The sequence below is a fragment of the Sceloporus undulatus genome, chromosome 9 (genome assembly GCF_019175285.1).
Source record: "Sceloporus undulatus isolate JIND9_A2432 ecotype Alabama chromosome 9, SceUnd_v1.1, whole genome shotgun sequence".
Lineage (NCBI taxonomy): Eukaryota > Metazoa > Chordata > Lepidosauria > Squamata > Phrynosomatidae > Sceloporus > Sceloporus undulatus.
Window position 1 is genome coordinate 16,295,809 of NC_056530.1, and position 27,335 is coordinate 16,323,143.

Sequence of the window (27,335 nt, forward strand, 5' to 3'; positions counted from 1 at the left end):
AAGACCTGTTTGGGTGTATGGTTCATCTCTTGTTTTTAAGCCCAATCTTGCTCCCAGGAGCATGATTCAGGTTCAAAGCAGGGCACTCACTGTCCATGCACCATGTTTTAAAGCAAAAGTCCACTTTTCTCTTTCATTGTCTGTTTACTTCAATTGCCACATACTGAGTTCAAAGTATGAAAGTGGTTTACAATCAATTAACTCAGCAGCAGACAGAAGAGATAAGGGGGCAAAATCTTGCCTTTCCCTGTAGGCTCAGGGAAAAGCAAACTGGTGCATTCTCTCCTTGGCTGTGTGTTCTTCCTCATTAATACCTTTTGCTATCTTGGCCACATGTTTCCCAGTTTTCATCTTAGAAATGCTGGAGGGTATGGATGATGGCTGGATTCTTTGCATCATAAATGATGCGAAGATTAGTTTGTAGTGGGCATAAACTTGAGCACTGTTATTAATGCTCTGTGCCATTGTTTTCGATCTGTTTTGCAGTAAGACTTATTCTGCATTGTTAGGATTTGGGTGGAACTCCTTTTCCTCTGTATGCTGCAATGTTTCTTTGCTTCCCTCTCTTTTAGGTGGGTTTCTTTCCCAGTGAATGTGTGGAATTGTTCTCAGAACGTCCCAGTCCAGGACTTAAAGCAGGTGAGATCATCCTGCGCTCTGCCTCTGGATTCCCTGCATTAAACAGGGGGATTGACTAAATGGCATACATGTGCTCTGTTGCTAGTTTATGATTATGTGATTGCTCCTTGAACAGTCTAGTACCTTATGGAGTTGGGAACCTTATGGTTCACATAGATGAGAGGTTGGGAACTTCAGTCCCTGGGGCCAAATTCAGTCCTGCTGGTTTTCCAATCTAGCCCTGTGGCATTTTTCTGATGTACACGTCTTCTTTGTGGTCTCTGTGACTCACATGAATTGGGATCTCTGCACCTGCGCAGTGCAAATTTTGGAGCTTGTAGTTGGTGTTTTGGTGAGTTGGTGTTTTGATAGTAGCTCTGCCCCTTCCTCCTTGGTATATAGAGTGCCTAGCATCCAAACGTCATTTCTTTTTTGTCTGCTGCAACAGTAGCATAGATGAAGAGCCTCTCTAAGGTTTAGTCTATTACTTTTGCTTTTGCCATGGATTGTTTTCTGTGATTACTTTAGTGTTTTTCCCCTCTAAATTTCCCTCCATGCTTTTTGTCTACTAGGAAGTAATGGGAGTAGAAGCCATCATGCAGAAGGGTGAGAGATACAGGTTCTATGGCCCCTTTGTCAAGTAGAATGGAGACCTTGCCCTTTAACTACGCTTATAGGGGGCAGTTTTTGGAACCCTATAATAATAGAACCATAGAGGTGGAAGAGACCACAAGGTCCATCCAGTCCAACCCCATTCTGCCATGCAGGAACTCACAAAGAAAGCATTCCCAACAGATAGCCATCCAGTCTCTGTTTAAAGACCTCCAAGGAGGCAGACTCCACTACACTCCGAGGAAGGAGTGTGTTCCATTGTCGAACAGCCCTTACTGTCAGGAAGTTCCTCCTAATGTTGAGGTGGAATCTCTTTTCCTGTAGCTTGCATCCATTGTTCCGGGTCCTGTTCTCTGGAGCAGCAGAAAACAAATTAGCTCCCTCCTCAATATGACATTCCTTCAAATATTTAAAGAGGGTTATCATATCACCTCTTAACCTTCTCTTCTCCAGGCTAAATATGCCCAGCTCCTTAAGCCTCTCCTCATAGGACATGATTTCCAGACCCTTCACTATTTTGGTCGCCCTCCTCTGGGCACATTCTATTTTATGCAGTGTATCTTTTATTTTTTAAATTCACTGTGACATATCTTGTAATTTGTTTTAGCTATCCTGTAGCCAAAATAAAATATCAGTCAATTAAAAAAAAGTTATGTAAATCATCTTTGGTGATTATTTTTTGTTTTCTTTACTTTCTGTAGTGGTCATACCTACTCTAACAAGGTAATTTACCAAGCTCTGGTAGTAGGTGATTTGGCAGAAAGTATATGTTTCCTTGCCTGTGAGCCATTGCAATGAGCTGGAAATACACAGCAGCCCTAACTTGAAGCATCTGCAGTGCTTTGTTATAGTTTGTATCTCCCAGTAAATTAAGCACTTAGTGGACCATCCAGAATTCTAGTGTTTAGCTGATAATGGAACATGAGATGTGTGTGAAGAGAGTAGGTTATGACACCCATTATCATTTTGTTCATTGCACCCAATGAACACCCCCAAAACACATCCTTATTTCCCCTGTCCCTTCCATTAATACCCTTGTGCTACTCTGATTTGACATGACTGGTCTGATTAGCTTGAGTTATATTTTAGGGATGAAACAGACATTTAAAAATAGTTTTTGTGGGGTTTTGGGGCTACATGGTCATGTTCTGGAAGAGTTTATTCCTGTTCTTCCAGAATAGAGCCACATTGCCCGAAAACTACACAAAAAGCTATGGATAACAGCCGTGAAAGCCTTCAACTTCACAGCCTTTTAAAAAATTTCCAGGAACCACAGAAAAGCACTATGTTTGATAGAGAAGGAGTATGGGACTATAATTTGTTTCAGCGAATTCTGAAAAGAGCTGGGATTTATTTTTTACTCTTTTGTTTCTTGCTCTGTCTGACTATCTATGTAGATACAGAAGGGATGATATGTGGCATTTCCCACCCACCTGGACTCCTCTCTCCAACTTCAGGTAAGACATAGCTGGTGCTGTGTGGAGGTGATGCTGAACACCTTTATAGTGCTATTCAGCATCTCTTTGGTGTAAGAATGAGGGAACATTTAATTTGGTCTGCATTTTAAAGTGAATTGACCTTAATCTGAGCTCCACAGACAATATGCGGATCAGAACATAGTCCTCTTTTTGACTGTAAATTTTTCTGAATTTTGTGGTGCATTTCTTGGCTCAAAAATTATGCACAAATGTATTCTGGGAAGCAGCATTCAAAATATATATATTTGGGGAAATTGTGCACAGAGGATACCTATTAGGGGAAATTGCATCCAGAAAAATATGTGAAATTGTGCAAGTGTACATGTGTGTTTTCTTGAATAATGGTATGGCAATGGGCCACAATGGACTTAATTACTGAATTAAGATGACACAGACAAGATGCACAGTGATTCATTCTCCTCTCTGTGTAGGACTGGCTACACAGGGATCATATTCACCTGAGCATCAGAATACATTCTGAACCTGAAAAACTCAGTTTATGGCTTTAGCATATACAGCCCCCCAACCAGCCTAGCTATAGCTGTGCTTCTTGGGAAATTCTGGGAGATAGAGGAAAACTTTACTTTTCCCAATTTCTGAATGTGAGATTCAGTGTGTATTTGCATATATGTGTGTGTGTGTGTGTGTGTGTGTTAAATAACAACTACAACTTTCCTCCACCGCTCCACATCTGGATTGGGATTGTGGTACACTTGGTTGTGGGGTTACTGTAGTTCCTTTATTCTAGCACATTGCAGTCTTGAAGAAAATTGTGACTCATTTGATGTTTGGCTTTAGTATCAGTTTTCATCCTAAGATATGTGAGCAAATGCTATACAGATGTGGAATCATTAGAATCTCCTCATCCTATATGGCAGAGTATCAGAATGTGTGGCCTTCCATATGTCACTATCCTCACTGATATGTTGGTGATAAGTGTTCATGGCAGTTGCAGCCCAACAACATTTAGAAAACCACATGTTTGCCATTCTATTGTGTGAGGAATTAATTTGTGCTCAATTGAGCTCACATTTCTCCAAAACCACCCTTTGATTCTTTTCCAGTGTCCAAGAAACATGGCAAGCTCATCGGCTTCCTTCGTACTTTTATGAAGTCACGGCCAAGCAAGCAGCGCCTGAAGCAGCGTGGTATTCTCCGGGAGAGGGTCTTTGGCTGCGATTTGGGTGAACACCTCAAGAACTCAGGTAGTGATGGTAAGTTTATACACACCAACCCTCTCTAATCCAGGTGGTATGGCCACCTGCTTACTAGTACAGTGTTGTGTTGGGGGTTCCCCCCCTAAAATACCTGCCTTCATCCTTTATCCTTGAGCATAAATACATTTCCTTTTTTTCTTATTCATAAAGGTGTGAAAGAATTGGTTGACTGGCTCAAAGTCACCAAGTAAAGATAATTGTTTAGTGAGGATTTGAACATGAATCTCCATAGTCTTTAGTCTTAAGCCTTAAACTGAGTTTGGCTTTCTAGCCATTGATCCATGCCAGAGCTAGGAAAAATTACTATTCTGGGTGTTAACTCCCAGAATCCTCCAGCCTGTAATTATTAGTGAATTCTAGGAGTTCTAATCCAAAACAATAATTTCCCCCATTTGTGTTCCACATTGCTTTCCTCCAAAGTGGCGAAGGAGGCAGAGTGGTCTTAAATAGCTGGAAGATCTGCTGCCAACGTGTCGGGGCTGTTAGCTGGTTGGCAGACAGGCAGCTCAGCCAGAGTTCAGACAGAGCTTCAGGCACCCTCTGAGGAAGGACATGTATTTCATAATAAATGAACAAACAAAACAAAGAGGACCCATTTGCTCCTTCCATTATTTATTACAAAACTAGTGAAACTGAATGAGTTTAAGAGTAACATCTATGAGCCTATTTCACTTGATTTCATTTTATCCAGAAAGTTAGCAGCCAAATCAGCTTGAGATCTGGATGCATTTCTAGTGCCCATGACTTTGGTTCCTTCTGTTAAATCAGCATGTAGTTTTCCAGTCAATTTTCAATTATTTCTTCAAGGGAGGAGATTTGACAAATTTAGCACAAATAGGGAACAGGATGCCATTATGTTATTCAACAACGTGAGGAGGCCCACAAAATTCCTCCTCCTCCTCTGTTTATACTCCACAACTCTGAGACTTGAGGCAGCTTACAAATAATCACATTATAGTTAAAAGCATGCAAAAAGTCGACATTGAATTAAACTATTGACCATATTAAGACACATTTACAAATGGTAAAAAGCATTTTAAACAGCACAATTTAAAACAATACAGAATCCTTTTACATGTCATTTCCTTAAAACCCTGTTCACAGAAGGACAGCAAGGAATGGGGCCATGCTACCTTCCCTAGACAGGAATTTCTAGAGCATGGGTATACCACAGACCCTGTCTCATGTCCCCACCAACCCATATCTGTGAAGATAGTGGAACTTAAGGTCTCATGGTACAAATGCCTCTGTCTTCTGACAGGAGGAATTGCCACTTCTGTTGCTGCCACTTCCTCCACATTCTTTGGCATCTAATCTACCAATCATTTAGTATGACCTATAAATGCAAGATTCCTGCTGCCATCACATATAGTAGAAAGGATATTTCATTGATAGTGTTGGAGTTGGCTTTTCTATAGGAAATGAGAGAAGGTGCCATCTTCTTTTTTGGCTTAGGCAGCAAAATGTATTGCAAAGTTCCTGATAGCATATGTTGAGTGTTTTATTGTTACATCAGTCCCACAGGTTCTACGCACTTGCTCTGATTTCATTGAGAAACATGGCATCGTGGATGGCATCTACCGTCTCTCTGGGGTCTCCTCCAACATCCAGCGGTTGCGGTAAGGCCTAGTCAAGAGCCTGGGTGCTTTGATAGGTCCTTGTTAAGGGTGTGGGTGTCCAACTGTGAAAGTTGGGACTGGCAACTAAACTCTTTTATCCACAAATATGTTAGATGTGGGAGGATCAAGGTTTTACAAGAAGCAGAATATTTGGGTGAAGAAAGCAAAACTTTTCTCATCCCTGCTCTGCTGTTAATCTGTGTCAGTGAGGAACTAAGCAGCAAAACTGTAGTATAAAATAGCCAGGAAAGCTCTCATCCCACAGAAAACAAGAACCATTTTAAAGTGGCTGGGGTCAATCCTAGACTAGAGCCTGAGAATTCATGTTTTGGAAGATGTTGCAAAGTGTAATTCCAGTGGTTTAGCACACAAGGTAGTCTCATACAGAAGTAGCTCTTGTCCCCATGTGTTCTTGTTGTTGTTGTTGCTCAGATCCAGTTCAGTTCAGATACTGGAGCTGTTCTTAATATCCTGGAGACTGCTGTAAGCAACTGAGAAGTATAAGACAGGACAGGAGTTTCTATTTACTCCCCTGCATGCTTCTCTTTTTATATATCCCATGTTGCTTGGTTCTAGGACCTCTTGTGGATACGAAAATCCATGAATGCCCAAGTCCCATTATATACAATGGCATAATAGAATGGTATCCCTGATATAAAATGGCAAAATCAAGGTTTGCTTATGGAAATTGTTTGAGAGGGGGGATGTTTTCAAGCCATGGATGATTGAATGTGTGGTTGTAGAATCCATGGATATGGAGGGTTGACTGTAGAATAGATTTCCATCTTTTACTTTCTATATGGACTGGGCAGAAATGTGGATAGCTGTTGTACTGTGTTCCCTTCAGCCCTAACTAGGCCAGGTAACAGGTTATCTGGTGGTGATTCTGGGTATTTTGTTGCTTCTTAGTGTCATTTTCCCCTCCTGCCATCTCTCCCTCCTTCCACCTCTTGCCTCTGTCTCCAGGCATGAATTTGACTGTGAAAGGGTGCCAGAGCTCTCCAAAGACGTCTACTTACAGGACATCCACTCAGTCAGTTCTCTCTGCAAGCTGTATTTCCGGGAGTTGCCGAACCCACTGCTCACTTATCAGCTCTACAACAAATTTGCTGTGAGTCATGCAACAGCCTTGATTGAAGTTTCCCCACTATTTAGTTATGGGTTACATTTATATTCTGCCTTTCCTCTGAGCAGCTCATGGAGGTGTACTTGCCTTTCTTATTCCCAATTTCATCCTTATAACAGTCCTGTGCAGGCTCAGAAAGGGTAACTGACCCAGGATCTCCCAGTGAGTTTTATGTCTTTGGGTGGCAGAGGGGACTTGAACCTGGATTTCCTACCTCTGATTCCAATACTCTATCTACATGAGCTTTCTTTTTAAATTGTTCCTGCCATGAGCCGTCTGCAACAGCCTACTGCATATCTCAGTTGTTTCAACCATAGAGAAGAATTTGTTTGATAGAGGCATGTAGTTGAAAACCTTTTCTTACTGATGTTTGTTTTGTAAGCAGTACATGTTTCTTGGATGAATTCTGGAGAAAAATAATGTTTGCTTGGCTTACTGTTTGGAGTCTTTGTGGGTGTTAGATTTCTTGTTCATATTTACATGTTATCACCACAGTTAGGTCAGATACCCAGAGCAGGTTGGTTGCATGCATTTTCATTAGTCCACTTTAGAACAACATAGTTCTCAAAGCAATGTGGCCACATAGATAGATAGATAGATAGATAGATAGATAGATAGACAATGAAGCTTTTAATAACCCTTCCTTAGCCTTGCCAAGTTCATCACCTGCCCTGTAGGCCAAATGTATTTTTGCATATCTTCCAGTGACACAAAATTGCCATTGCTATAGGCTGAAACTGTCAAATTAGAGAGGCTCAGAGTATGTAAGCCAGCTTTGTATCTTCTGTATGTGCACGTTCCCAAGCTGAACAATGAAAGTAGGAGTTTCAGAACAAAAATAGAGAAAGGAGGTGGAACAGAAGAGTGCAATTACATTGTCCACCAACGTTGCAGGCTGCAAGATAATCTGAGCAGAACTGTTCCCTGCTTCTTTATTCTTTTGTATTGCCTCTTTTTCTTCTGTGCTGTTTTAGGCTCGGTTGACTCCAGTTCCCTCATTTCTTTTTCTGTCTCTTCTCATTCAATTTAATTTAAATTGCTTTTGATTTATATGTGTGGTATTTCAAGAAACAACATCCATCATAAGAAAGACCTCAGTCAAAGACATTGCTTCACTGTGTTGTTCAATGAATACTTTGGTGTGATGGGAGAGGTGTATTGGGCTTCCCCACAAAATCTTTTCCAGAATGTTTAATTTTCAATAAAAACACAAGTCATATAGCTCTTTTTAAAATTTGTTGAATTTGTAGAGTACTGCATGCAAACACCTTTCTTCCCAACTTTTCAGTAAAGAATCAACCTACTCCTGCCTTCCTGTGTTCTGGACAAACAGTGTGAAAGTATTAGAATAAATAGACAAGGGCGGGCTTTTATTTTAAGTTTGAATTAAAAATTATTGTTTTCCCATTTAATATGTCACATATATTAGGTGGCCTCTGTTGTTGTTTTTTATTGATTTAGAATCATAAAATTATAGAGCTGGAAATGCCATAACAGAATCATAGAGCACAAGTGCTCTGTCAAAATCTCCTGAAACTTGCCTGAATAAGTAGTCCTCTTTAAAGTTAGTGGTAACAGCTTCAGAGTTTCCCTCACTGTCCCCCTCCATGCAAGTTGGCTGTGGATAATGGTTACCAGAGGGCTAGGAGCATGATGGTGGAGTGGCATAGAAGATGAGCTGTAAAAGTTTCCCCACTCACTTTTCAGTCTTACTCACCATCCCTTTGTGCCACCCCTCCAGAGCTCTGTTGATGTTCTTTCTAGCCATTTATCTGCACACCCTTCAACTCAGCCCCAGGCCTCTCTCTGTCTCTTAAATGAGGAGGTGTTCCTTCTTGCATACTAACTGATGACTCTTGGCTGAACTCCATTGGCCAGGCAGGAAGCAAGAGTGAAGATGAGCAGAAGGAAGGTTTCTCAGTACTTCAGGTGTACTTTAGTACTTTGCGGCTGCCTGTTGAGATGTCTGTTTGTTGGCTTGGCATGAAGCCGGAGGGAAAGCATGTGGGGTTAATTACATGCTGTCTTTACTGTGATCTCTAATTCCCACACCACAATCCTCTCTTTAAAATTCTGGTGCGATTCTCAACACTTGAAGTGTACAAGTCTCATGGGTACTGCATCCCACTTCTTACTTTCTGAATTCTGTTAGAAATGTAAATCAACATTTATATTTTCAGCTTTCTTTCTGTCCAGAGGTTTGGGTGGAGATAGCTTGGGGTTGTCAGATCACAACTGTCCTAGGATCTGAGATTTCAGGGCCCAAACCTGAAACTTAAGGATGACCCATTGTAATGTTATCGGGGCAGATCCTGGTCACATTACAATGGATAGCCCACTTAAACATGATAGATCAAGAATCAATCACAGTTGCACGGAGTATACCATTGAAATAAAAAACAGCAAAGCAAATGATGTTGTCACCTGCTGAAGTTAGGCCAGGTCTCAACCTGTACAGTGGCTGGAGAGGAGATCCTTGAAAATCCAGTGTACACCATCTTCAGTTCAGTGATGGAAGAAAAGCAGGATATAAATATAAAGGTAACCAAACGTATATAGCAGGAGATCTCTAAACCAAGGAGTAGGAGCCCTTTATTTTGCTGAACAGCAGGCTTGCCATATCAAGGATTATCTCAGGTCCTGAGATTTCTGGGCTAAAACCTGAGACTAGAGATGGTCCCTGATGATGTTATGGGGTTGAGCATACTGTATTATCCATCAAGGAGCAACCACAGTTGATCACAGCTTGTCATTCAAACACACATACATAACCAAAACTTATTTTCTTGGTTGGACATTTAAGTCTCTTTGCAAATTGCAACACTTGATTTAAATCAATTGACCTTGTACTGTATGTTGTTCAGCCAGCTAAAAGGCTCTTTGCCTAACCGGAGATTTGCATGCATCCTTGGGTACATCTGCACTGTAGAAATAATGCAGCTTGACCCACTTTAACTGCCATAGCTCCATCTTACAGAGTCCTGGGATTTTTAAATTTTGTGGAGCACCAGCACTATTTGGCAGTGAAGGCTAAGGATCTTGTAAAACTTAGAATTCCATATGATGGAGAAACAGTAGTTCAAGTGGTGTCAAACTACCTTATTGGACTGGATGGTCCTGGTTTCTTCCAACTCTATGATTCTGTGATTTTTCATTAGAAGCATGCAATGCAGCTATGATGCAGAGGGCTTCTGTAGTGGTGACACCTCCCTAAGGAGGCCAGGTTGTCACCTTCTTTACAGTCCATTAGATGCCAGGGTTAATGCAGGGTTAATTACAGTAGGTCCAGTGATTGAAATGTTTGAATGTAATCACTTTCAGTAAGCCTACTCTTAAGAATTTTGCCAAGCCTACTCTAAAAGTAGAGCTAACATGGTGCAAGGACCAGGTATGTAGATGTTGGAGTGTTGGACAAGGATTCAGGGAGAGCAGGGTTTGAATCTCCATTTAACCATAGCCTCTGAAGAAGATAATGGCAAACCACCTCTGAACAAATATTGCCAGGAAAACCCTGTGATGGGGTTGCCTTAAGTCAGAAATGACTGAAAACACTAACAAAACCCACGAAACACTAGAAGTATAATTAAATGTGCTTCCCACCCATTCTTATTTAGCCTGGCACTTTAAATGTTTATAATAATTCTGCCTTGTTCCCATATTTTTATTGGCTGCCTCTCATTACTTTATTTTGATGCTGATATTCTTGTTTCTTATTCTGGATTCTGAATTTGATGAACAGAAGCATACAAATATTTTAAAATATAAATAGTTAATGAATACATAAATACATTGACACCGTTGTGCTCCACCTGAGCCATGCTGATCTCCCCTCCTCCAGACTTTTCTCTTTCCATCCTTGCAGGAGGCTGTGTCAGTTTCAGGGAACGAGGACCGCTTGGTGCAAGTCCATGATGTCATCCAGCAGCTGCCTCCACCCCACTATAGGTATGCATTGTTTAAAGCTATGGGTTATAACAAGCATAGCCCTCCAAACTGGGCAGGGATTCTGGGTAGAGGCATCTGGGAGGAGGAAACGGAAGGGGATTTGGGGCATAGGCAAGGTTACAAGGAGTTGGGAGGGCAGATGGTAGAAGCAGTCCCTTTAGCTGTAGCTGCTTCTGCTCTATCCCAACAGGACTCTGGAGTTCCTCCTGCGGCACCTGGCACGCATGGCTATGCACAGTCAAAACACCAGCATGCATATCCGCAATTTAGCCATCGTTTGGGCACCCAACCTGCTGCGGTGAGGTGGCACTGGCACTTCCCCTGTGCCTTCCCTTTAATGCACAAATGCTCTGCTTTGCATTATCTCCAGCTCCTTTTTGCACTGCTATTGTTACCTTTCCCATGTTGCCTTCATATTTTCCCTATGATATCAGCGATTACTATCTGCTGCCAACCATTATTTGGGGTGTTATACTCAACTTTTAAAAATACTTACTCCTGGTGATAAGAATCCACAGCTCTTGAGCATTATTTGGCTTCCCTGGTTCTTTCCTATCATTCCCTGGCACACGGATCCAGTCTTGTTTGGTCTGGTGCAGATTTTGCCAGTAGAAGTCCCCCAATGTCCTGCTTTGGCAGAGACAATCCTGATTAATCTTCTGTCATCCACCTTTTCAGCTGATTTTGAAATATCCCAGTTTCTCTCTCCTCCCATTTCCCCTTCTTTGTCCTCTGTTTATTTCAGTTGCTGTAAACTGATTGAAAAGTGCAAAAGTAGTTAGTACTCAGTTAACTCAATGCGGGTGGGAGGAGAGAAGAGGACAAGGTCGAATCTTGCCTTTCCATATATGCTCAGGCAAAAGCAAACTGCTGCACCTTTCTTAGCTTGTGTAATTCTTCCGTATTAATAAATTTTGCTATCTTGACCACACTCTGATGTTGCTTGGCCACATGTTTCCTAGATGTCATCTGTGAAACGTTAGAGGGTATAGCAGCATTTAATCTCCCCCTCTCCACCAACACCCCTTTCCCCTTTCCTCCTGCCTGATGTAGTCACTTTTCCACAACATACCTTCCAAACATCAGCTTCCTTCTACTTGCAGGGTCTTGCCAATGTTCTTCATGGTCATAAAGTGTCATTCTGCTTTATGGGTCTGGCTTGCCTCCAAGTTAATTTGCTCCCTTGGGACTACCCTTTATAGACCACAAGCATTATGTCTTGGGACTTCAGTATGCTTGCTTCCACCTAGACATTTTTGTGCCTGGCTGCCCAGTAATGCCCCTTCTACTTTCCATGATAGGTCAATGGCTCTGGAGTCTGTTGCTCAGTGTGGAGCTGATGCCTTCCAGGAAGTCCGGGTTCAGTCCCTTGTAGTTGAATTCCTCCTCAACAATGTCCAGACTCTCTTCAGTGACACTTTCACCTCTGTTGGCAAGGATGGCGCAGGTACCTCAGTCCCACCAAATGTTTATTGTGCAAGTTTCTGAGAAATCTCTCAGCATCCTTCTCTCAAGTATTACATATCCCACATTTCTCAAGGGAAATTGTGACAATTCAGATTGCTGATGTTTATGGAATCAATGTAGCTTTGTTTCCCCAGCTGCCAGTTTATTCCAGCCACAGGCAAGGAGCCATCACTAGTTTCCACCCTCCCCCACCTATTGAGAATGAAACCCTATTTTCATCTCCTATGCAAGTATAATTATCTTGGGGAAGGACAGGGATGAAAACAAAGGCCACATCCTCTCTGTTGCTTCTTCATCACTCAGCCCCCAGGCTTCCCATAAACTGGAGTAGCATGGAGCACTCTGTAGTGTGTAGTGATAGAACGGTAATATATCACTGATTTTCTAGGTGTGGAAAGGTTCCTTTTTGAACTACAACTCAGAATCCTCAACCCACATAGCCAGTGCCTGGAGGCCACTGCCTAGAGGGTTGCGGTCCAAAAATAACTTTCCCAAGCTCTGATTCTAAGTGCAGGGATCTTGCACAAGTAGTACCAGCTCTGTTTGCAGACATGCAGCCCCCAATACAGTCTGCAAAGATATATGATGAAGATGTGTTGAGAAGAGGCCAAGAAGCTCATCCTCTGTTTGTCTCCCTTACACTTATGCACACATACAGAGAAAGAGAGAGAGTGAGAGCTATAAACTCCATGTGGGTGGTGGATGGGTATGGGGTTGGATTTCTAAATAAGACTAAAGTCCCACTCAGGTCAAGGTGTATAATTAATGCAAGCCAAGTTGTTTTTGGAACAAAATGCAGCACATCTCATAAGGAGTACTGGTCCTACAGCCACACATTCACCGTGAATGCCCCATTTACATTGTCAAACACTTTTTCTATGTCCAGAAATATCAATGCTAACTGTTCGTCTGGTCTCTTTTCATTATATTCAATGATGACCTTCTAGTTTTCTTCATCTGTTTGGGAGAAAGCCACATTTATCTTCATGAATCCAACTGCTGGAGTACTTTTAAAAATCTTTCTGCCAATATTCTGTATTAAACAATGATATAGGCATGTAAAGTCGAAGGCTTTCATGGCTGGCATCCATAGCTTTTTGTGGGTTTTTCGGGCTATGTGGCCATGTTCTAGCAGAGTTTCTTTCTGACGTTTCACCAGAGAACCAGAAGATGCCAGCCACAGATGCTGGCGAAACGTCAGAAAGAAACTCTGCCAGAACATGGCCACATAGCCTGAAAAACCCACAAAAAATATAGGCATGTAGTTTTTAACTTCCAGTGGGTCCTTATCTTTTGGGAGATTAAAGTACTAAATGATAACCCTGGTATTTTCCCTTTTAAAATTGAATTCATTATCTGTTGTAGTGGGTGTATTAGTTGTTCTAGAAGTTTTTTTTATAATATAATGCTGCTGTAAAGCCATCTGGACCTAGAAGTTTTTCTATTTTTGATTTCTTTAAATAGCTTCCTTTATTTCTAATTGTTGTACTGTAATTATAATCTGTCAGAGCCACCTGCAGTCCTTCTGTCTGAGCACGTGCAAATAGATAATGCTCAGCAGACTGTCAGCACCTATAACTGTGCAAAGTGCTCATTCAGAGACCCCAAGTTCTTTGTACAGAATTTACAGCACTATATACCAGCCAACAACTATTCAATCAACCATCCACTAACAGCAGCAACCCACACAGAACACATCCATGATACTTTGGCCATGACATGAGTGTCTCATACAGGTGTCTTCAGTAGTCCTCTTGTATCAGTCATTTGCATCATGTCTGCTGTGTCATCCTAGGCATATGCTATATGGTGTGATTCATGACACTCCATGTCAATCACCATGCTGCAACCTTTCACTTGTGTTGCATCATCCAGCATCTGCAGTCAACAGCCATATTCTGTACAGTGAAAGTCAATTTCATTTTTTTATGTACACTGACATAATTCTTCTATTCAATTCTTCCTTTGGTTTTCATTAATTTCATTAATTGGTAGGATCTGTTGTTTTCCCAAGAAATTCTTAACATCCTATTTTAAAATAAGAGTTAAGGTACACTACTTACATACAGTGGGCCCTTGCTTTATGCGGGGGATCCATTCCGGACCTCCCTGCATAAAGCAACGTGTAAGCTTGAGCCCCATTATAACCAGTGGGGCTCATGCTTGGTGTGTGGCTGCGCGCACACTGCGTGTACCATTCACAAGCCCCATTAGTATCCTAGTAGGATGCTGCTACTAGGATGCTACTAGGACAAGCCCCATTAGATATAATGGAGCTTGTGCTTGCCGGGCAGCCATGCGTGCGCACATGGCACGTGCACATTTCCCAGGCGGCTTCAGCAGTCCTTTGATTATTAAACATCTTTCTGTCATCTTCTGATCCCAGTTTGCTCTTTTATTTAATCCATCTTTTTTGCCTTCCATCCTTTTACAATTTTCTTCTAATTCCTGTTTTCTTTTCCTTGAGAGTTCATATTTTAGATTTAACTTGTACCAGGCCTGTTGCTTACTTGCATTGTTTGCTTGATTTCTTTCAATTCTGTTTTTATCTTCTGCTTGATCTCACCTCTCATCTGCTTCATTTCCTGTTTTATTTCTTGCTTGTCCTGTTTCATTCTGTCTTATTGCTCTTATTTCTATCAATATTGTCATATTGGCATCTTGCATTTTTTGGCTGATGGTCTTCTTTGACTTTGTGTCTGAGGCCCAGAACAGATGGGCCAAATGATGCAGTTTTCTGCCATGTTCGGGGCATAGCATTTAGCTGACAAACATCCTGAATGTGGCAGGAAAGTGTGCTGACACTGCATCTTTGCAAAATAACCGGGCCAAAAGGGAGTGGAAAAATCAGCTCCTTTTTGGCGACCTGGTTCAGGACTGCAGTGGCGGCCCAGATCGGGGTTGGGCGTATGTGACCTCCATGGCCCTCATACAAACAGCGCCAGCACAGCCTTGTCATGGTCATTTTGGCCCATGTGTTTTGTGCCTGACTTTTCAAAACTTGAATTCTAATGCTTACTTTTTAAGCTGTCAAATATTTTTAAAAACTGGCAAAACCAGTGATCAAATTTTGTGAGATGAAGGAGACAGGTGTGTTTCATTTACCCCAGGATCCCCTCCTGTTGTGTTTACTGGCTGTCTCCAGTGGCTATGCTGGCTGGGAGAATTGTTTCCCAACTGTGGTACAATGGTGCTCACAGTCAGGGACCTTGATAAAGCAAGTTCCCAAGTCACAGATCAAGTGAATGCAAGTAATATGCCTCTTAACATTTCCCACTTCAGTATGAGGAGGTCAGGGACTTAGGGACAGGGACATGCCAACACAGAGATATAAGAATTCAGGTCATTGTGCCCATCTATCTGCTTCCAGCCTCAGATATTCAGGCAAATACCTTTAAAAAGATCATGGCTAGTGGTCTCCAAAGCCATGTTCTCAGATGTTGATGGACTTCAACTCCCATGAGTCCTAATCAAGATAGCCACATCATGATTCTAGGAGCTGTAATCCAATGATATCTGGGGGAGCAACAAATAGAACCACTGCATTGGCATTGCTGTATCTGTTTTATGGGGTAGCACTGGGTAATCTGCCTGAACTGATGATACAAATCTGAGGCTTTGTCTCTGTTTGACTTGTCACTTCTTGTCTCCTCCAACAGGACGCTGCTTCCTTCCCCGACCCAAATCCCAGATGGTTAGCTGTCCCTCCACCCGGTTGCTATCCTTGGAAGAAGCTCAGGCTCGTACTCAGGCCCTATGCAAGATCACCAAACCAGAGACAAGGCATGGATCCACCAATTTGCAGGGACAAGGAAAAATCTCCACTGTATTGGGTTCACCTGACACCAGGTAATGGGGTCTCCATAAACAGAGGAAGTATAATCCTAAATACTTGATAATGCAGGGGGAAAAATCACAGGCAAATGATATTACTTTCATGCACTGTTTGCAAGTTTCCACTGTTATTTGGATTGCTTCTTTGGACAAGATTGCCTTCATGGTTGTGATTATTGCTATATTTATTTATATCTTGCCTTTTTCCAGTCTGGGACACATGGCAGCTTACAAAAGCTAAAACAGATACAGCTAAATAGAAACTATCTATAATATTACAAGCTGTTAGAAGCATAACTATTAAAAAGAACAACAACAAATATTAACAACACTACACATGAAGGGCATTTTACCCCTGAGCAGTCAAAGGCCTGCTGAAATGAAGAAGTCTTCACCTGCCTATGAAAAGATTAATGAGGAGGGCATCAGTGTAACCTTTTTTATAAAGGGAGTTCTAAAACCAGACAGCAGCTACCAAGAAGGCAGACTCATATACAGTCATTCTAATAACATGGATTTGAATCTCATAGGGCTTTGTAGCCCTCAACCAGCACATTGAATGATGGTAGAATAAATAGCCTTTACTAGGATTCAGAATAGCACTATCTAGGGTTCTATGAAAAACCAAGTCAGCTGTGATGTAGTGGTAAATTGTGAAATGCAGACACTCACTACGACAGTCCTTAGCCATGCGCCTAAAGAGAGTTTTAAAATGTAGACATCTCTGTTGATTCCTATCAACAAGTCAGTTTTCCCTCTTCCACAGAAGCATGATTTTTGTAAAACTAAAGCTCATGAAAGACCCTGCCTCTCCAAAATACTTTGCATTACAAGAGGAATAATTCTCAACAGTATACCAACCAGAATCCATTGGTTTGTTGGTGGTGGATCCTATTTTGGAATTGGAAACCTGCCTCATTTGGGGCTGAGAAATCCTTTGGAACAGAATGTTGGCACCATGGAGTGCTGCAACAAGAAGAGAAGGGTAGGAAACTCCTGATATTGGATGCTGAAGGACACCTCTGGATCTTGCCCATAGCTGCTTGGAGAATACATGCCTGTTCCAGCTACTATTGAGTATTGCAGCGAAGATCAGAAGGAATGCGGAAGCCCAAGAGGGTGTTGCAGATGATATCATCAACCTGGCTAATTAATAATTCCTGATGTTTTGAACTTTAAAACACTGGCTCCACAACAGTACTGGTTTTAAGAGCTGTATGCTTGGATGGTAGACTGCCAATGACTATACCAAGTGCTGTAGACTATATTTCAGAGGAAGGAACTGTGGAAAAAATGAAAAAGAAATTCACAAGGTTGTCATAAGTCAACAGGTGACTTGAAGGCACGAACACACACATCCAGTGACCCTGTGGCACCTGATGTGTGAAATAGGAGCATTTTGTGTCTGTTTTAGCTTTGCCACTAAGGGTGCTTTCTGGTAGAATACCTGGATCCTTAGTAGCTGGAGCTAGTGGCACAACACTGACCTGTCTCTCCCATCTGTAGGCAAAAGGCAGAAAGTAATGGGAGGTTGCGGAAGACGTCAGGCCCTGGCTGGAAGGCCTTCTTTGCCATTGGCAAAGCACCAGTCACGTTCCGCAAGAAATCACATCGACTCGGAGAGTTTTTTGGGCTTGGAGAGCCTCTGCCAGGTGAGAGACCCAACAAACATCAGAACAACACATGCTGCCTTAGGCTATACTGTCTCTTCTCTTTCCTATCTGGTTATTCTTTGAGCACGCATACACACACCTGCTCAGACATACAAAGGTCATGAAAAAGAAAATCTGTTACAGAAATTCTTATCTTAATGAAGTAACTCTTGAGAACCCTCTTGGTTTATTGTAGGAGTTAGAATTTGGGGGAAGGGCAATGAAACTGCAGCCATATATCCTCAGTTTAATTTAAAAAGCTGTTTAAAAATGATAAATTCATACATCTGGTAAGAACACCTCAATCAAATTGGCTTGTATGTCTACCAATGCTAATCCAAAATGCTGGAGGGGTTGTGCAGGTAGGGGAACCTTTGTACATATGTGGCTGGATTGTCCCTTAGTGTATAAGTACTGGACAGAAATTTTACAACTGATCTCCAAGATCACTAAACAAAGTATACAATTATCACCACTCTTGCTCCTGTTCTCCATTTGTATGAATGAAAATAAATCCCTGCAGCATAAAGAACTTACTAGTTTGCTTCTGGCTGTTGCCAGGCTTGAGATAGCCAAGATCTGGAAAACTGGAAAGTTGAATATTGCAGGATAGTGGGCTAGACTCTGGGACTTGCGGTTTATGGAGAAAATGGCAGATAATAACAACAGACTCTGGATTGACCTTTCGTAAGATTTGGCACCCATTTATTGAATACATCCAGCAAGATTCAATCTCTAGACATCCTCCAATTTTAGCTAAATTTTTGTGGAAAGATGTCTTTCAGGATCATAAACCCTAACAACAGCATAATTATATAAAACAGAAGCTTTAATATTTGTTGATGAAGTTTCAGAATTTCCAATGTATTTTGAATTCTTCTCTCGAGAACAAGTAGTTAAAGGAGGTAACTGAATCAAAGGATGCTTGGAGATGGACAGATTAAATTCTATTACTTCCAGTTAAATGCACTTTAGGCCATAGTCAAACATTCAAGAAAGAAAAGGCAAGTCAGTGTGAATGGAGACATGTTTACAAAATTTGCTTGATTTGATTTACTTTAGCAGAGCTTGGAAGTAAAGTGACATTTCTTGTATCAAGTTACTTGGAATGATGATCCTTTTGAGGGGTAATGCAGTGACTGTGGGATTTTGGGTACAGTGATTAACATTTTCTATTGCTAGTAATTCTTCCTCTTTGAAAAACCAACACTTTAAAACAAATTCCCATGCTCCTAAGAACATTCTGGGACCTTGGGAACCACAGGGGATGGCTGACCTACCTCATACGGTTATGTGAGGATAAGGTAGAAAGGGAGAGAGCCACACATGGCATCCTGAACTTACTAGGGAAAGGTTGGGTAAAAATCCAACAAATCTACATCTTTCTCTTGTTTTCCTTTAGGGAGGCAGGCTGAGACCACCACCCTACGATCAGCCAAGAGTGAAGAATCTCTGACATCACAGGCCAGCATGACAGGTACCCAGGATTTCAAGTGCTGGGACAGAGTTGTCTCAAGACCTTTTGCTGTCTGAAACAAAGAATAAAATAACCCCACCTCCCATTTCATCTCCAAAAATCTGACTTGACTGGCAGTTGAATTTTTTTCAACACAAGTAATAAATGTCTTCCACAAGTAGCAAGCCATCTTAGAACTGTGCATATGGCACAAACCACACTCCTGCAGTTTGTTGGCATCAATAAGCATCTGCCACCTGGATGGCATCCTTACTCTGTCTAATATTAGGGGTGCCCTATACTGAGACATAGAAATGAGAAGTTACCGGGGGCTGCAGAGACTGCCAACCTTCATTGTGATTTTCCCAGTAAAAAGGGGATTGCATGAACTCATTCTCAGGTTATATCCTAACACAATTGCTGTATCGTTTCCTCTGCTAGAGAAACAAACAGAATATGTATGTATGTGACGGTACTGTGTTGCTCTTAGTTCATTTTTGTTTGTTTTTTTGTTTTTTATTTATATACCGCTATTCCAAAGATCATAGCGGTGAACAGCAAGTAAGCTAATTAGCAAGTAAGCTAATTTGCCCCCAACAGTCTGGGTACTCATTTTAGTGACCTCGGAAGGATGCAAGCCTGAGTCGAGCTTGGGCCCTTTTGCTGGTCTTGAACTCGCAACCTTGTGGTTTCGAGTGAATGGCTTCACCATTAAACCATATGTGTTGGAAGACACCTATCAGATGTGTATAGCCCATGAGGATCCTCCCACACATCTCAGATGTATCATAAAAATATATGAAACTAAGAGCCCAAACAGACAGGCCAAAATAAAGCTGTTTCAGGTCACTTTGGAGGTATGCTGTTCAAATGATACACATATCTTAAGAGGCTGGAAGCCGTGCCAAGGCCACGCTACAGTGCTAAGGACTGGAGCGTAGCTTTGGTACAGCTTCTGGCCTCTTAGGATGCATGCATAATTTAAATAGCATACCTCCAAAGTAACCCAAAGCAGCTTTATTTTGGCCTGTCTGTTTGGGCCCTGAGTCATGTGAGGTCAGATTATTTATCTATCTAACCCAGGATTATCTGCTTGCAACTGGAAGCAGCTCTCCAGGGTCCTAGAAACATGTTAACATTCTGATCATTCTGGGTATGAAACCTGAGATCTTCTGAATGCAAACTTCAACCCTGCACACTGAGGGATAGAACACCTGGTCAGGGGGATATTATCCCTATAGACCACTGCAACCCCACCTCCCTAGGTGCTGCAAGTATTCAAGATTTATATGCCTAAGAAAGAGAACTTAAATGCTTGCACAGAGATGTTTGTGCCTTTTCAGTTTTTAATAAAGGTATTAGGACAATCTCAATAGTAAAGATCGGCCCTGTGCCCCTTGAAGAATATGGAATGTGACCATACAAGAGTGGGATGTTACATAGGAGGGAAGAGGAATTTGTACTACCTTAATTAAACTGGTACTTTATATTCTGTAGAGTCAATTTTTCCACAAAGCTACAACTATATAACAGGCAAATGAGAGTTAGACAAGTAGCTGTTGAGTATTAACTGTCTTCTCAGTGGCCTCTGACCATGCAAGCTGGCCTGCAAACAGTTACCTTAGGTGGAAATATCATGCTGTTTAACATTGACTCTTACTTTGAGATGTGCAGTTTATGTCCATATCTCATTGATCGTAGGCTTGGTATGTGCATATCATTTATCTCAGTGGTTGTTTCTTTTTTCTCTGTCTGGTTCCCCCCTCTCCCCAGGCCTTCCCAAGCTTACCTGCCTTCGGCGCCCACACTCCAGCAGTGATGCCTTCTCTACCCTCAAGCCATGTCGCTCGTGTTCTTCTTTGGGCTCCTCTGTGTCAGGCCAGGGTGAAAGCCTGGCTGTTGGGCCAGGAGACCTGGCTGCACGGCGCCGTTCCTCCTGGTTGGAAGGGGACTCAGAGCTGGACTCAGAGTTGGAACTAAGCCCCCCTGGTCTCCGTGGCTTGGACTTTGACCCTCTCACCTTCCAGTGCAGCCCTCCCTCTCAGCAGCCCTCACACCTGGATGAATCCAGCTCACCAAGTCCTGCTGGGGCCCTCTCACCCTGTTCACCCCCCTCGATTGGCAAGGACACATCAGAGCCATTGCCCATCACCCTACCCAACGAAGTACTGGAAATGTTCACTGGTGGTGAGACAAGAGGGCTGAATGTGCACGCCTCCCCACCACACATGATCTCCATGCTGCTGTGCGCTGCTGGTGGACAGCTCAGTGACACTTGTGAACGTGAAGTCCGCTGCAAGATCACACAAACCAAAGGCCACTCATCCCCACACAGTGAGTGCCAGCAGGACTAAACTTTTTGAGCATTGTTCAAAAAATATTTTCATAGACATAAAGGGGAGCCATATATTATAATAAATTACAATGATAATAAATAAACTAATAAAATATTAGTGCAGAAAAACACCCTGTCAGTGAAGCCTGACAGTTATGTATTGATTTTAGCAACGGCTAGACTTCATCTCCCCAACCTCTACTTAGTTAATTGTTTGCAAAATACTTCAGCACTTTGAGTTCAGTTTGTAGTAGCTGAAGTAAACCAGGAACAAAGGGGAAGAGGAGTGAGAAACCAGACTGTTTTAAAAGCAGCTCAGAAAATGAGAACAGCAGAGGATTAATCAGGGCCTGTCCCTGGAAAAGTGGGACAGTTGGAGGCTATGGGTAGAAATGGTTCTGACCTTTCTCTCTCTTTCTCTGTCCCTCTTTCTCTGTTTTATCTATTCAGGTCCAAAGGGTGAAGTGGCTCCCACATCCCCTGGTACTTTGTCGTTGCTGCAGCACATTCCCCCTCCCCCTCCACCCAAAAACCCAGCTCGACTGATGGCATTGGCCCTGGCTGAGAGTGCGCATCAGGTAGCCCTTCAGCAGAAACAACAGGCCAGCCTTGGGCAGAAGGAACCTCGGACGCATTTCCGACGCTCCCTGTCATTGGAGTGCAAGACAGGAGAGCTGACAAGTGGAGCGCGGGCGCTTTACTCCATGGTGCGTCCCAACACTAAAGCTGTTGGACCTTCATCCCTGCAAGCTCAGGCCAGGGGCAGGAGTACAAGAAGCCAGTGCCATGACCGCCGAGCAGGAAACCAGGTGAGGATTTCTTTAAGAAAGCAAGGGGCAGGGTGAGTTGACCATTAAACAGAGTGTTGATATTGGGGTACTACTAAAAGGCAGCAGAATTTTTCAAATTATTTAGTATGTTTTATTTTTACCACAATGTCAGGAGAGGAGTGAGTGAGGTGGGTTCAAGAAAATATTGCCATTTTCACTGTCTGCCTTAAGTCCCCAAATGTCTTCAGCTGTATTCAGGAAAGTGTGGGGAAAACACTAATGACTTGGCCTTCTGTCATGCAAAAACGGTCACTGGACGTTATCAGACAAGGCAAACTGGAAGTATAATCCAATGGCAATCTGAACGCAATCATGGTGTTTAACGTTATTGCATGATAGACTACCACACGCAATTTTGGGCAATGGGAAGTCAGTCCAAACACAATCATGGGGTTTCACATTATTGCGTGAGAGGTGATCACACACAATTTCGTGCAATGGCAAGCTATTTTCGGGCAAAGGGAAGTCAGTTTGAACGCAATTCAAATTCATGTAATTCGCTGAACTACTGAATTCATGTGAATGCGTTCTGGCCCCATTTTCTTTTCATTCGAAATTAAGAGAAATTCTTCCCATGTGAGAAACTCCACTGTTTCTGTTGCTATTGGGTAGCCCAGGCTCTAGAAATCATACTTAGGAAGGGACCAGGGGTAAATGAGTCAGAGGCATGATTCAGGAGACAAGATTTCTTCTCCTCACTGTCAGAGCTTGGTATTAATAAATTATAAGTAATGTTATCACAGATAATGAGTTACTTTTTGGAGCAAAAAGGTCATAATAAAGTTACTTCAGTTCTTAAATTTACATTTCAAGGGTACTTAAGGCCTTTTACAAAAAAATTAACTGATTTTTTCAGTTTTATTCCATTCTCTATCAATCCTAAAGGGTTTTTTTTTTTTTAAAAAAGTAACAACACAATGGATCATTTTAATGATTAATGGCAATCAGTTGCTTTTTGGACATTCCGATAAATAACTGGAATGCATGACTTAAAAGCAGTGACAGTCTCTGTGCTTGTTCACCTTCCTTGCCTTTTCTTCCTGCAGGTGCTGCTCAACCAGGCCTCTCCCTTGGGCAGTTCGGATTCCTTTTCCCCATACCGGAGGGTCCTCAGTGATTTGACCCAAAAAGAGCCTCCACTGCATTTCTTCTCGGATCCTTACCAGCTCTCCTCCCAGCCTTCTGCCTCACCAGCTGCCTATGGTCTTCACCACCAGCCACCTCCAGTGTCAGTTCCCTACCCTGCCCCTCGCCAGCCTCAAGACCCCTATCCCTTGTCAAGCCAGTCTCCTGCCCCACCTAAACCTCCTCCCCCTCCCCACTTCCCCATAACTCCCAGTCACTTGCTCCTCAAAAGCAGACCCCCTACTTACCAATCCTTCCTCCCAGAACATCGACATCATGGACGCTTCCCAGTCTCCCCTCGAAGTGGTGTAAATGGGACTCCACCTCCCCAGCTGGAGCATGAGAATCTCTACTATGAGATTGTGGGGGAGCCTCCTGCTTATCCCGGGATGGCACGGCCCTGGCCATCCTGCCCACCCCCTGATTATTTTGCCACCTTCAATGCCTCCTACGGTGTGTTCGAGAGACCATGGCGTCAGCCTTTTCTTCCCCCACCCCCAGCATCCCACCAGCATATGCTAAAGAACCCACGGGCGCATCCCCAGCCCACACCTCCTTCAGTGGCCCAGCAAGAGCCCATTTATGTCAATGTACCTTTTCCCGAACCCTCCTCCATTGCCCCCGTTCCCTCCCCTCCACCAGAAACGGCACACCCCCGTAGCCATTCTGATCCTGGGGCTCCCCAGCCTCTCTCACATCACAGCAGGCCTCCATTGCCTCAGAAGCAAAGGCTTGGCTGGGGCTATCCGCCCACTGGGAAATACTGCCAACTCATGGATGTTTTGCCATGCAGCCGTACTGTGTTGCAGTTATATCGCCCTTCTTCAGCCTGTTGGGGCCGTCCTTCCTACGGTCCAGAACCTATAATCACCTATGATGGACCCGCTGCTCATCCAGGAAGCCAAGCCTCAGCTCCCCTCTCATCTTTGCGCAAGTTAGAGGAGTCTCCCCCTCAGTATGGCAATGTGGAAAGGAGGGAAGGGTCTCCTGGGTGCTACCTCGGACCCAGCTGGACTGTGTACACAGAAGGCCAGACACATAGCTACTGCTGAGAGACTGCTCCATGGATGTACACTTTGGGATTCTTGGGGCTGGGCTCCGGGTTTCTGCCCTTATCTGTGGAATTATTTTGTGGCACTCATTGCTGTGGAAAGTGTAGTCATTGGAGGGAAAGTTATATCATGACAAGTGGCATTGACATCATGCACCAGACCTGTCATTGGTGACTGTGCTGTCCTATTCAGAGTACTTAAATCTAATGGATATTTCAAGAGCACATGAATGTGTGAAGGCAGCTCCATCACTTTCATGGTGCCCCACACAAGACAAACAGCATGACACTGCAGTGGAGCATTTGGATAACTTCAGTCTCTTTGATGTCATAATGGCTCCATCAATTGCATCATCACATGTTTTGTTATGCTCCATGTTGTATCTCTCCACTCTGCTCCTTCCTCCTCAGTCAGCAGTGAATTTCTAACACCCTTAACCAGAGAGCTTTGTTCCCAGTGGAACAGTGACCTGGCTGAATCCCTCTCCCCATTACATCCTCCTGGTCTACCTTGGCTACGCTGCTCCTACAATGTCACCAATATATGATGTCTGCAAGACATGAATATTACTGCTAGCCATGCTCATGGTGATCCCATGTGCCAAGTGGACACTGTGGGGCGCTGTTGGCCCACTTGTGTTCATGTATTGCACCACTGTGTGATATCACAAGCATTTGAGTGGAAGGCAGGGATTGAGTGGAGGGTGAGTGGAGGTGGGGGCGTGATCAAAATATGTTTTCCTCAAGTATTTGCAGCAAGTTCAAACTTTTTAACCGTTGTTTTAACCCAATTAAAACATTAACAGCACCCTCCCTCTTCTAGTGCTTTCCCAGTATTTCCTGGGAGACAGAAGTAGAGAAGAATTCCAGTCCTTACCTATGTGCTGGGGGAACATGGGATGCTTACAATGAGAAAATGCACACAGATATATGCACACAAACACTGTTTCCCTGTTACAGGTCTTAGACTCTTAGATTCATAACTGCGCAGTCGGTGGTGTGTTCAGAAAATTCACACTCAGTGTGGGTGGGAGGTTAATAACAGATTTGTGTTTATTTAGCACTGGAAGGTCTTTGTATATGTGTGTGTGTAGGGAGGGGTGGGCTTTAAGATTTAGGTATGCCTGGCATGGAATGCTTATGTGCATATGCCTGTGTCTGGGAACCAGGTTTGTGCGTGCTTGGGAGGACATAGAATTGGGTGTCCATATCTGTGTGTATGTGTGTTTGTTTCTGGAAGTGGTTGTGAGCTTTGGTGTGTCTGTGTGTCTGTGAAGATGTTTGTATATATTCTACGGGCAGTATTTTAGGTCTGGGGTCTGGGAAGGAGAATCTATGCCTTATTCCTTGTTGAGGAAGCTGTCCCATGCTAGGCAACTGGTGACTTTGTGACGCCTAACCCAAAAGCACTTTTATATGACCCGTGGACTTCTTTTGGAACCTTCAGGATGTCAGGTTTCAGTTAGCAAAAGCAAAAAAGCAAACTGCAGTGATGATGCCTGTGCCATGTAATTGGATTAAGTGTTTGGGAGAACGGTGGTATTGTTGTTCCTTTCAGCGTGATCCAAACAATTTTAAGCATTTGGGTTCCTGTTGTTTTCAGTCAGAGAGGGGGTTTATCTCTATCCCATGGAAATCAGTAGCTCCTCAAAAGTTCTTGGATTTGTGCCTGCATTTTAACAGTCCAGTCCTGTGTGTGCTTACTTACATAGGACTGCATCCTTAATCTCATCATTTTGAAGTTCTGCACAAGGTTTTGTCAGGGCTGAATCCCTCGAGTTTGGGATTAACTCTATTTGGATCTTGGCCACCCCAGCTGGCTGACATTCTCCTGTGGTGAGATCCACATCATCCTGCCACCATTGCCAGGCATCAACCATCTTAATGATAATGATATTCACATGTGTACAAAAGTCATATACAAATGACTCAGAGATCTACAGCTCCCATATGGTTCTCAGCATAGAACAGCCACAACCTGTGCTAACAGTTTCAGGTTGGGTTTAATCATCATTTTATTTTAACTGCAGAAATTGCACTAATGTTGCCTTGGATTTCTTTGTACTATTGCTGTGGGAATGAACTCCAGCCTCTTCTAAATCGCTTTCCTTTCTTACATTCCTTGGTTTTCTGGGAAGTTACTTTTTGTGTTACAAAGATGTGAAGGTACACTCAAAAGCCTGTGCCTAAATATCTATGTAAGACAGGCTCTTGGAACTTGAATCCATGCTCTGGTCTGTATTGGATTGGAATATATTTTTACCTTAGGTGAAAACTGAGAGGTTTGCTTAATATTTATTCCATAACCTGTGGAATATCCATATTCACTTATTGTAGACCTGGATTAATACTGAAACAGCCTGAAAATAAATGTAGAACTCTACATTTTTCAGACACAGACAAATGCTGATGGCTATGGCTCTCACTTCAGTGAGCTTCAGATAGTCACAGTATTTGTCTGGGACTGTCAATATGCCCATGTGAATGCCATCAGGTTTTGGATATTGGAAATTGGAAATATAAATACAGCTTTGTTTGGAGGGAAAGGTATGTATTATAGTTCTGATTTCTATCAAATTTCAGACTGCAGAAATAATCCAGTTTGAGACTGCTTTAACTACCCTTGCTCAATGCTAAGGAGCTCTGGGAACTGTAGTTTTGGGAGACATTTAGCCTTCCTTGTGAGAGAGCTCTGGTGCCACAATAAACTACAATTCCCAGGATTCCCTAGCACTGATCCAGGGCAGTTAAAGTGGTCTCAGATTATTTCTGCAGTGTGTTTTGGACCTTAGGTATGTTTCTGGGCCTTATGAGTATAATGGCTGGAACTCTGTTGATATATGTGCACATAATGTGAGGATGTGTGCATTTTACATCTTGTTCTGGATGGAGCAGAAGGGGCTGTTTACTAACTCCTTCTTCGCCATCCCAAAATGCATACACAAACATACTCTGCACAGAGAGCACTAC

General features: G+C 42.8%; 1 protein-coding gene across 3 annotated transcripts in view; it reads left to right on the forward strand.

Moving 5' to 3' along the window:
• ARHGAP33 (Rho GTPase activating protein 33) overlaps positions 1 to 27,020 on the forward strand; it is a 46,244-nt gene extending 19,224 nt beyond the window's left edge. For 2 of the 3 annotated variants that reach the window (XM_042440209.1, XM_042440208.1), the window contains 14 exons: positions 573 to 639; positions 2,628 to 2,687; positions 3,773 to 3,922; positions 5,442 to 5,544; positions 6,511 to 6,655; positions 10,533 to 10,615; positions 10,806 to 10,913; positions 11,917 to 12,062; positions 15,742 to 15,931; positions 17,423 to 17,568; positions 18,971 to 19,045; positions 20,798 to 21,358; positions 21,810 to 22,168; positions 23,236 to 27,020. In XM_042440209.1, coding sequence (XP_042296143.1) covers positions 573 to 639; positions 2,628 to 2,687; positions 3,773 to 3,922; positions 5,442 to 5,544; positions 6,511 to 6,655; positions 10,533 to 10,615; positions 10,806 to 10,913; positions 11,917 to 12,062; positions 15,742 to 15,931; positions 17,423 to 17,568; positions 18,971 to 19,045; positions 20,798 to 21,358; positions 21,810 to 22,168; positions 23,236 to 24,366 — 3,324 coding nt within the window. In that variant the 3' untranslated portion in view covers positions 24,367 to 27,020. The remainder of the gene's footprint in view (positions 1 to 572; positions 640 to 2,627; positions 2,688 to 3,772; positions 3,923 to 5,441; positions 5,545 to 6,510; positions 6,656 to 10,532; positions 10,616 to 10,805; positions 10,914 to 11,916; positions 12,063 to 15,741; positions 15,932 to 17,422; positions 17,569 to 18,970; positions 19,046 to 20,797; positions 21,359 to 21,809; positions 22,169 to 23,235) is intronic. The other variant, XM_042440210.1, reaches the window with a different exon arrangement.
• Positions 27,021 to 27,335: the final 315 nt, after the last annotated feature.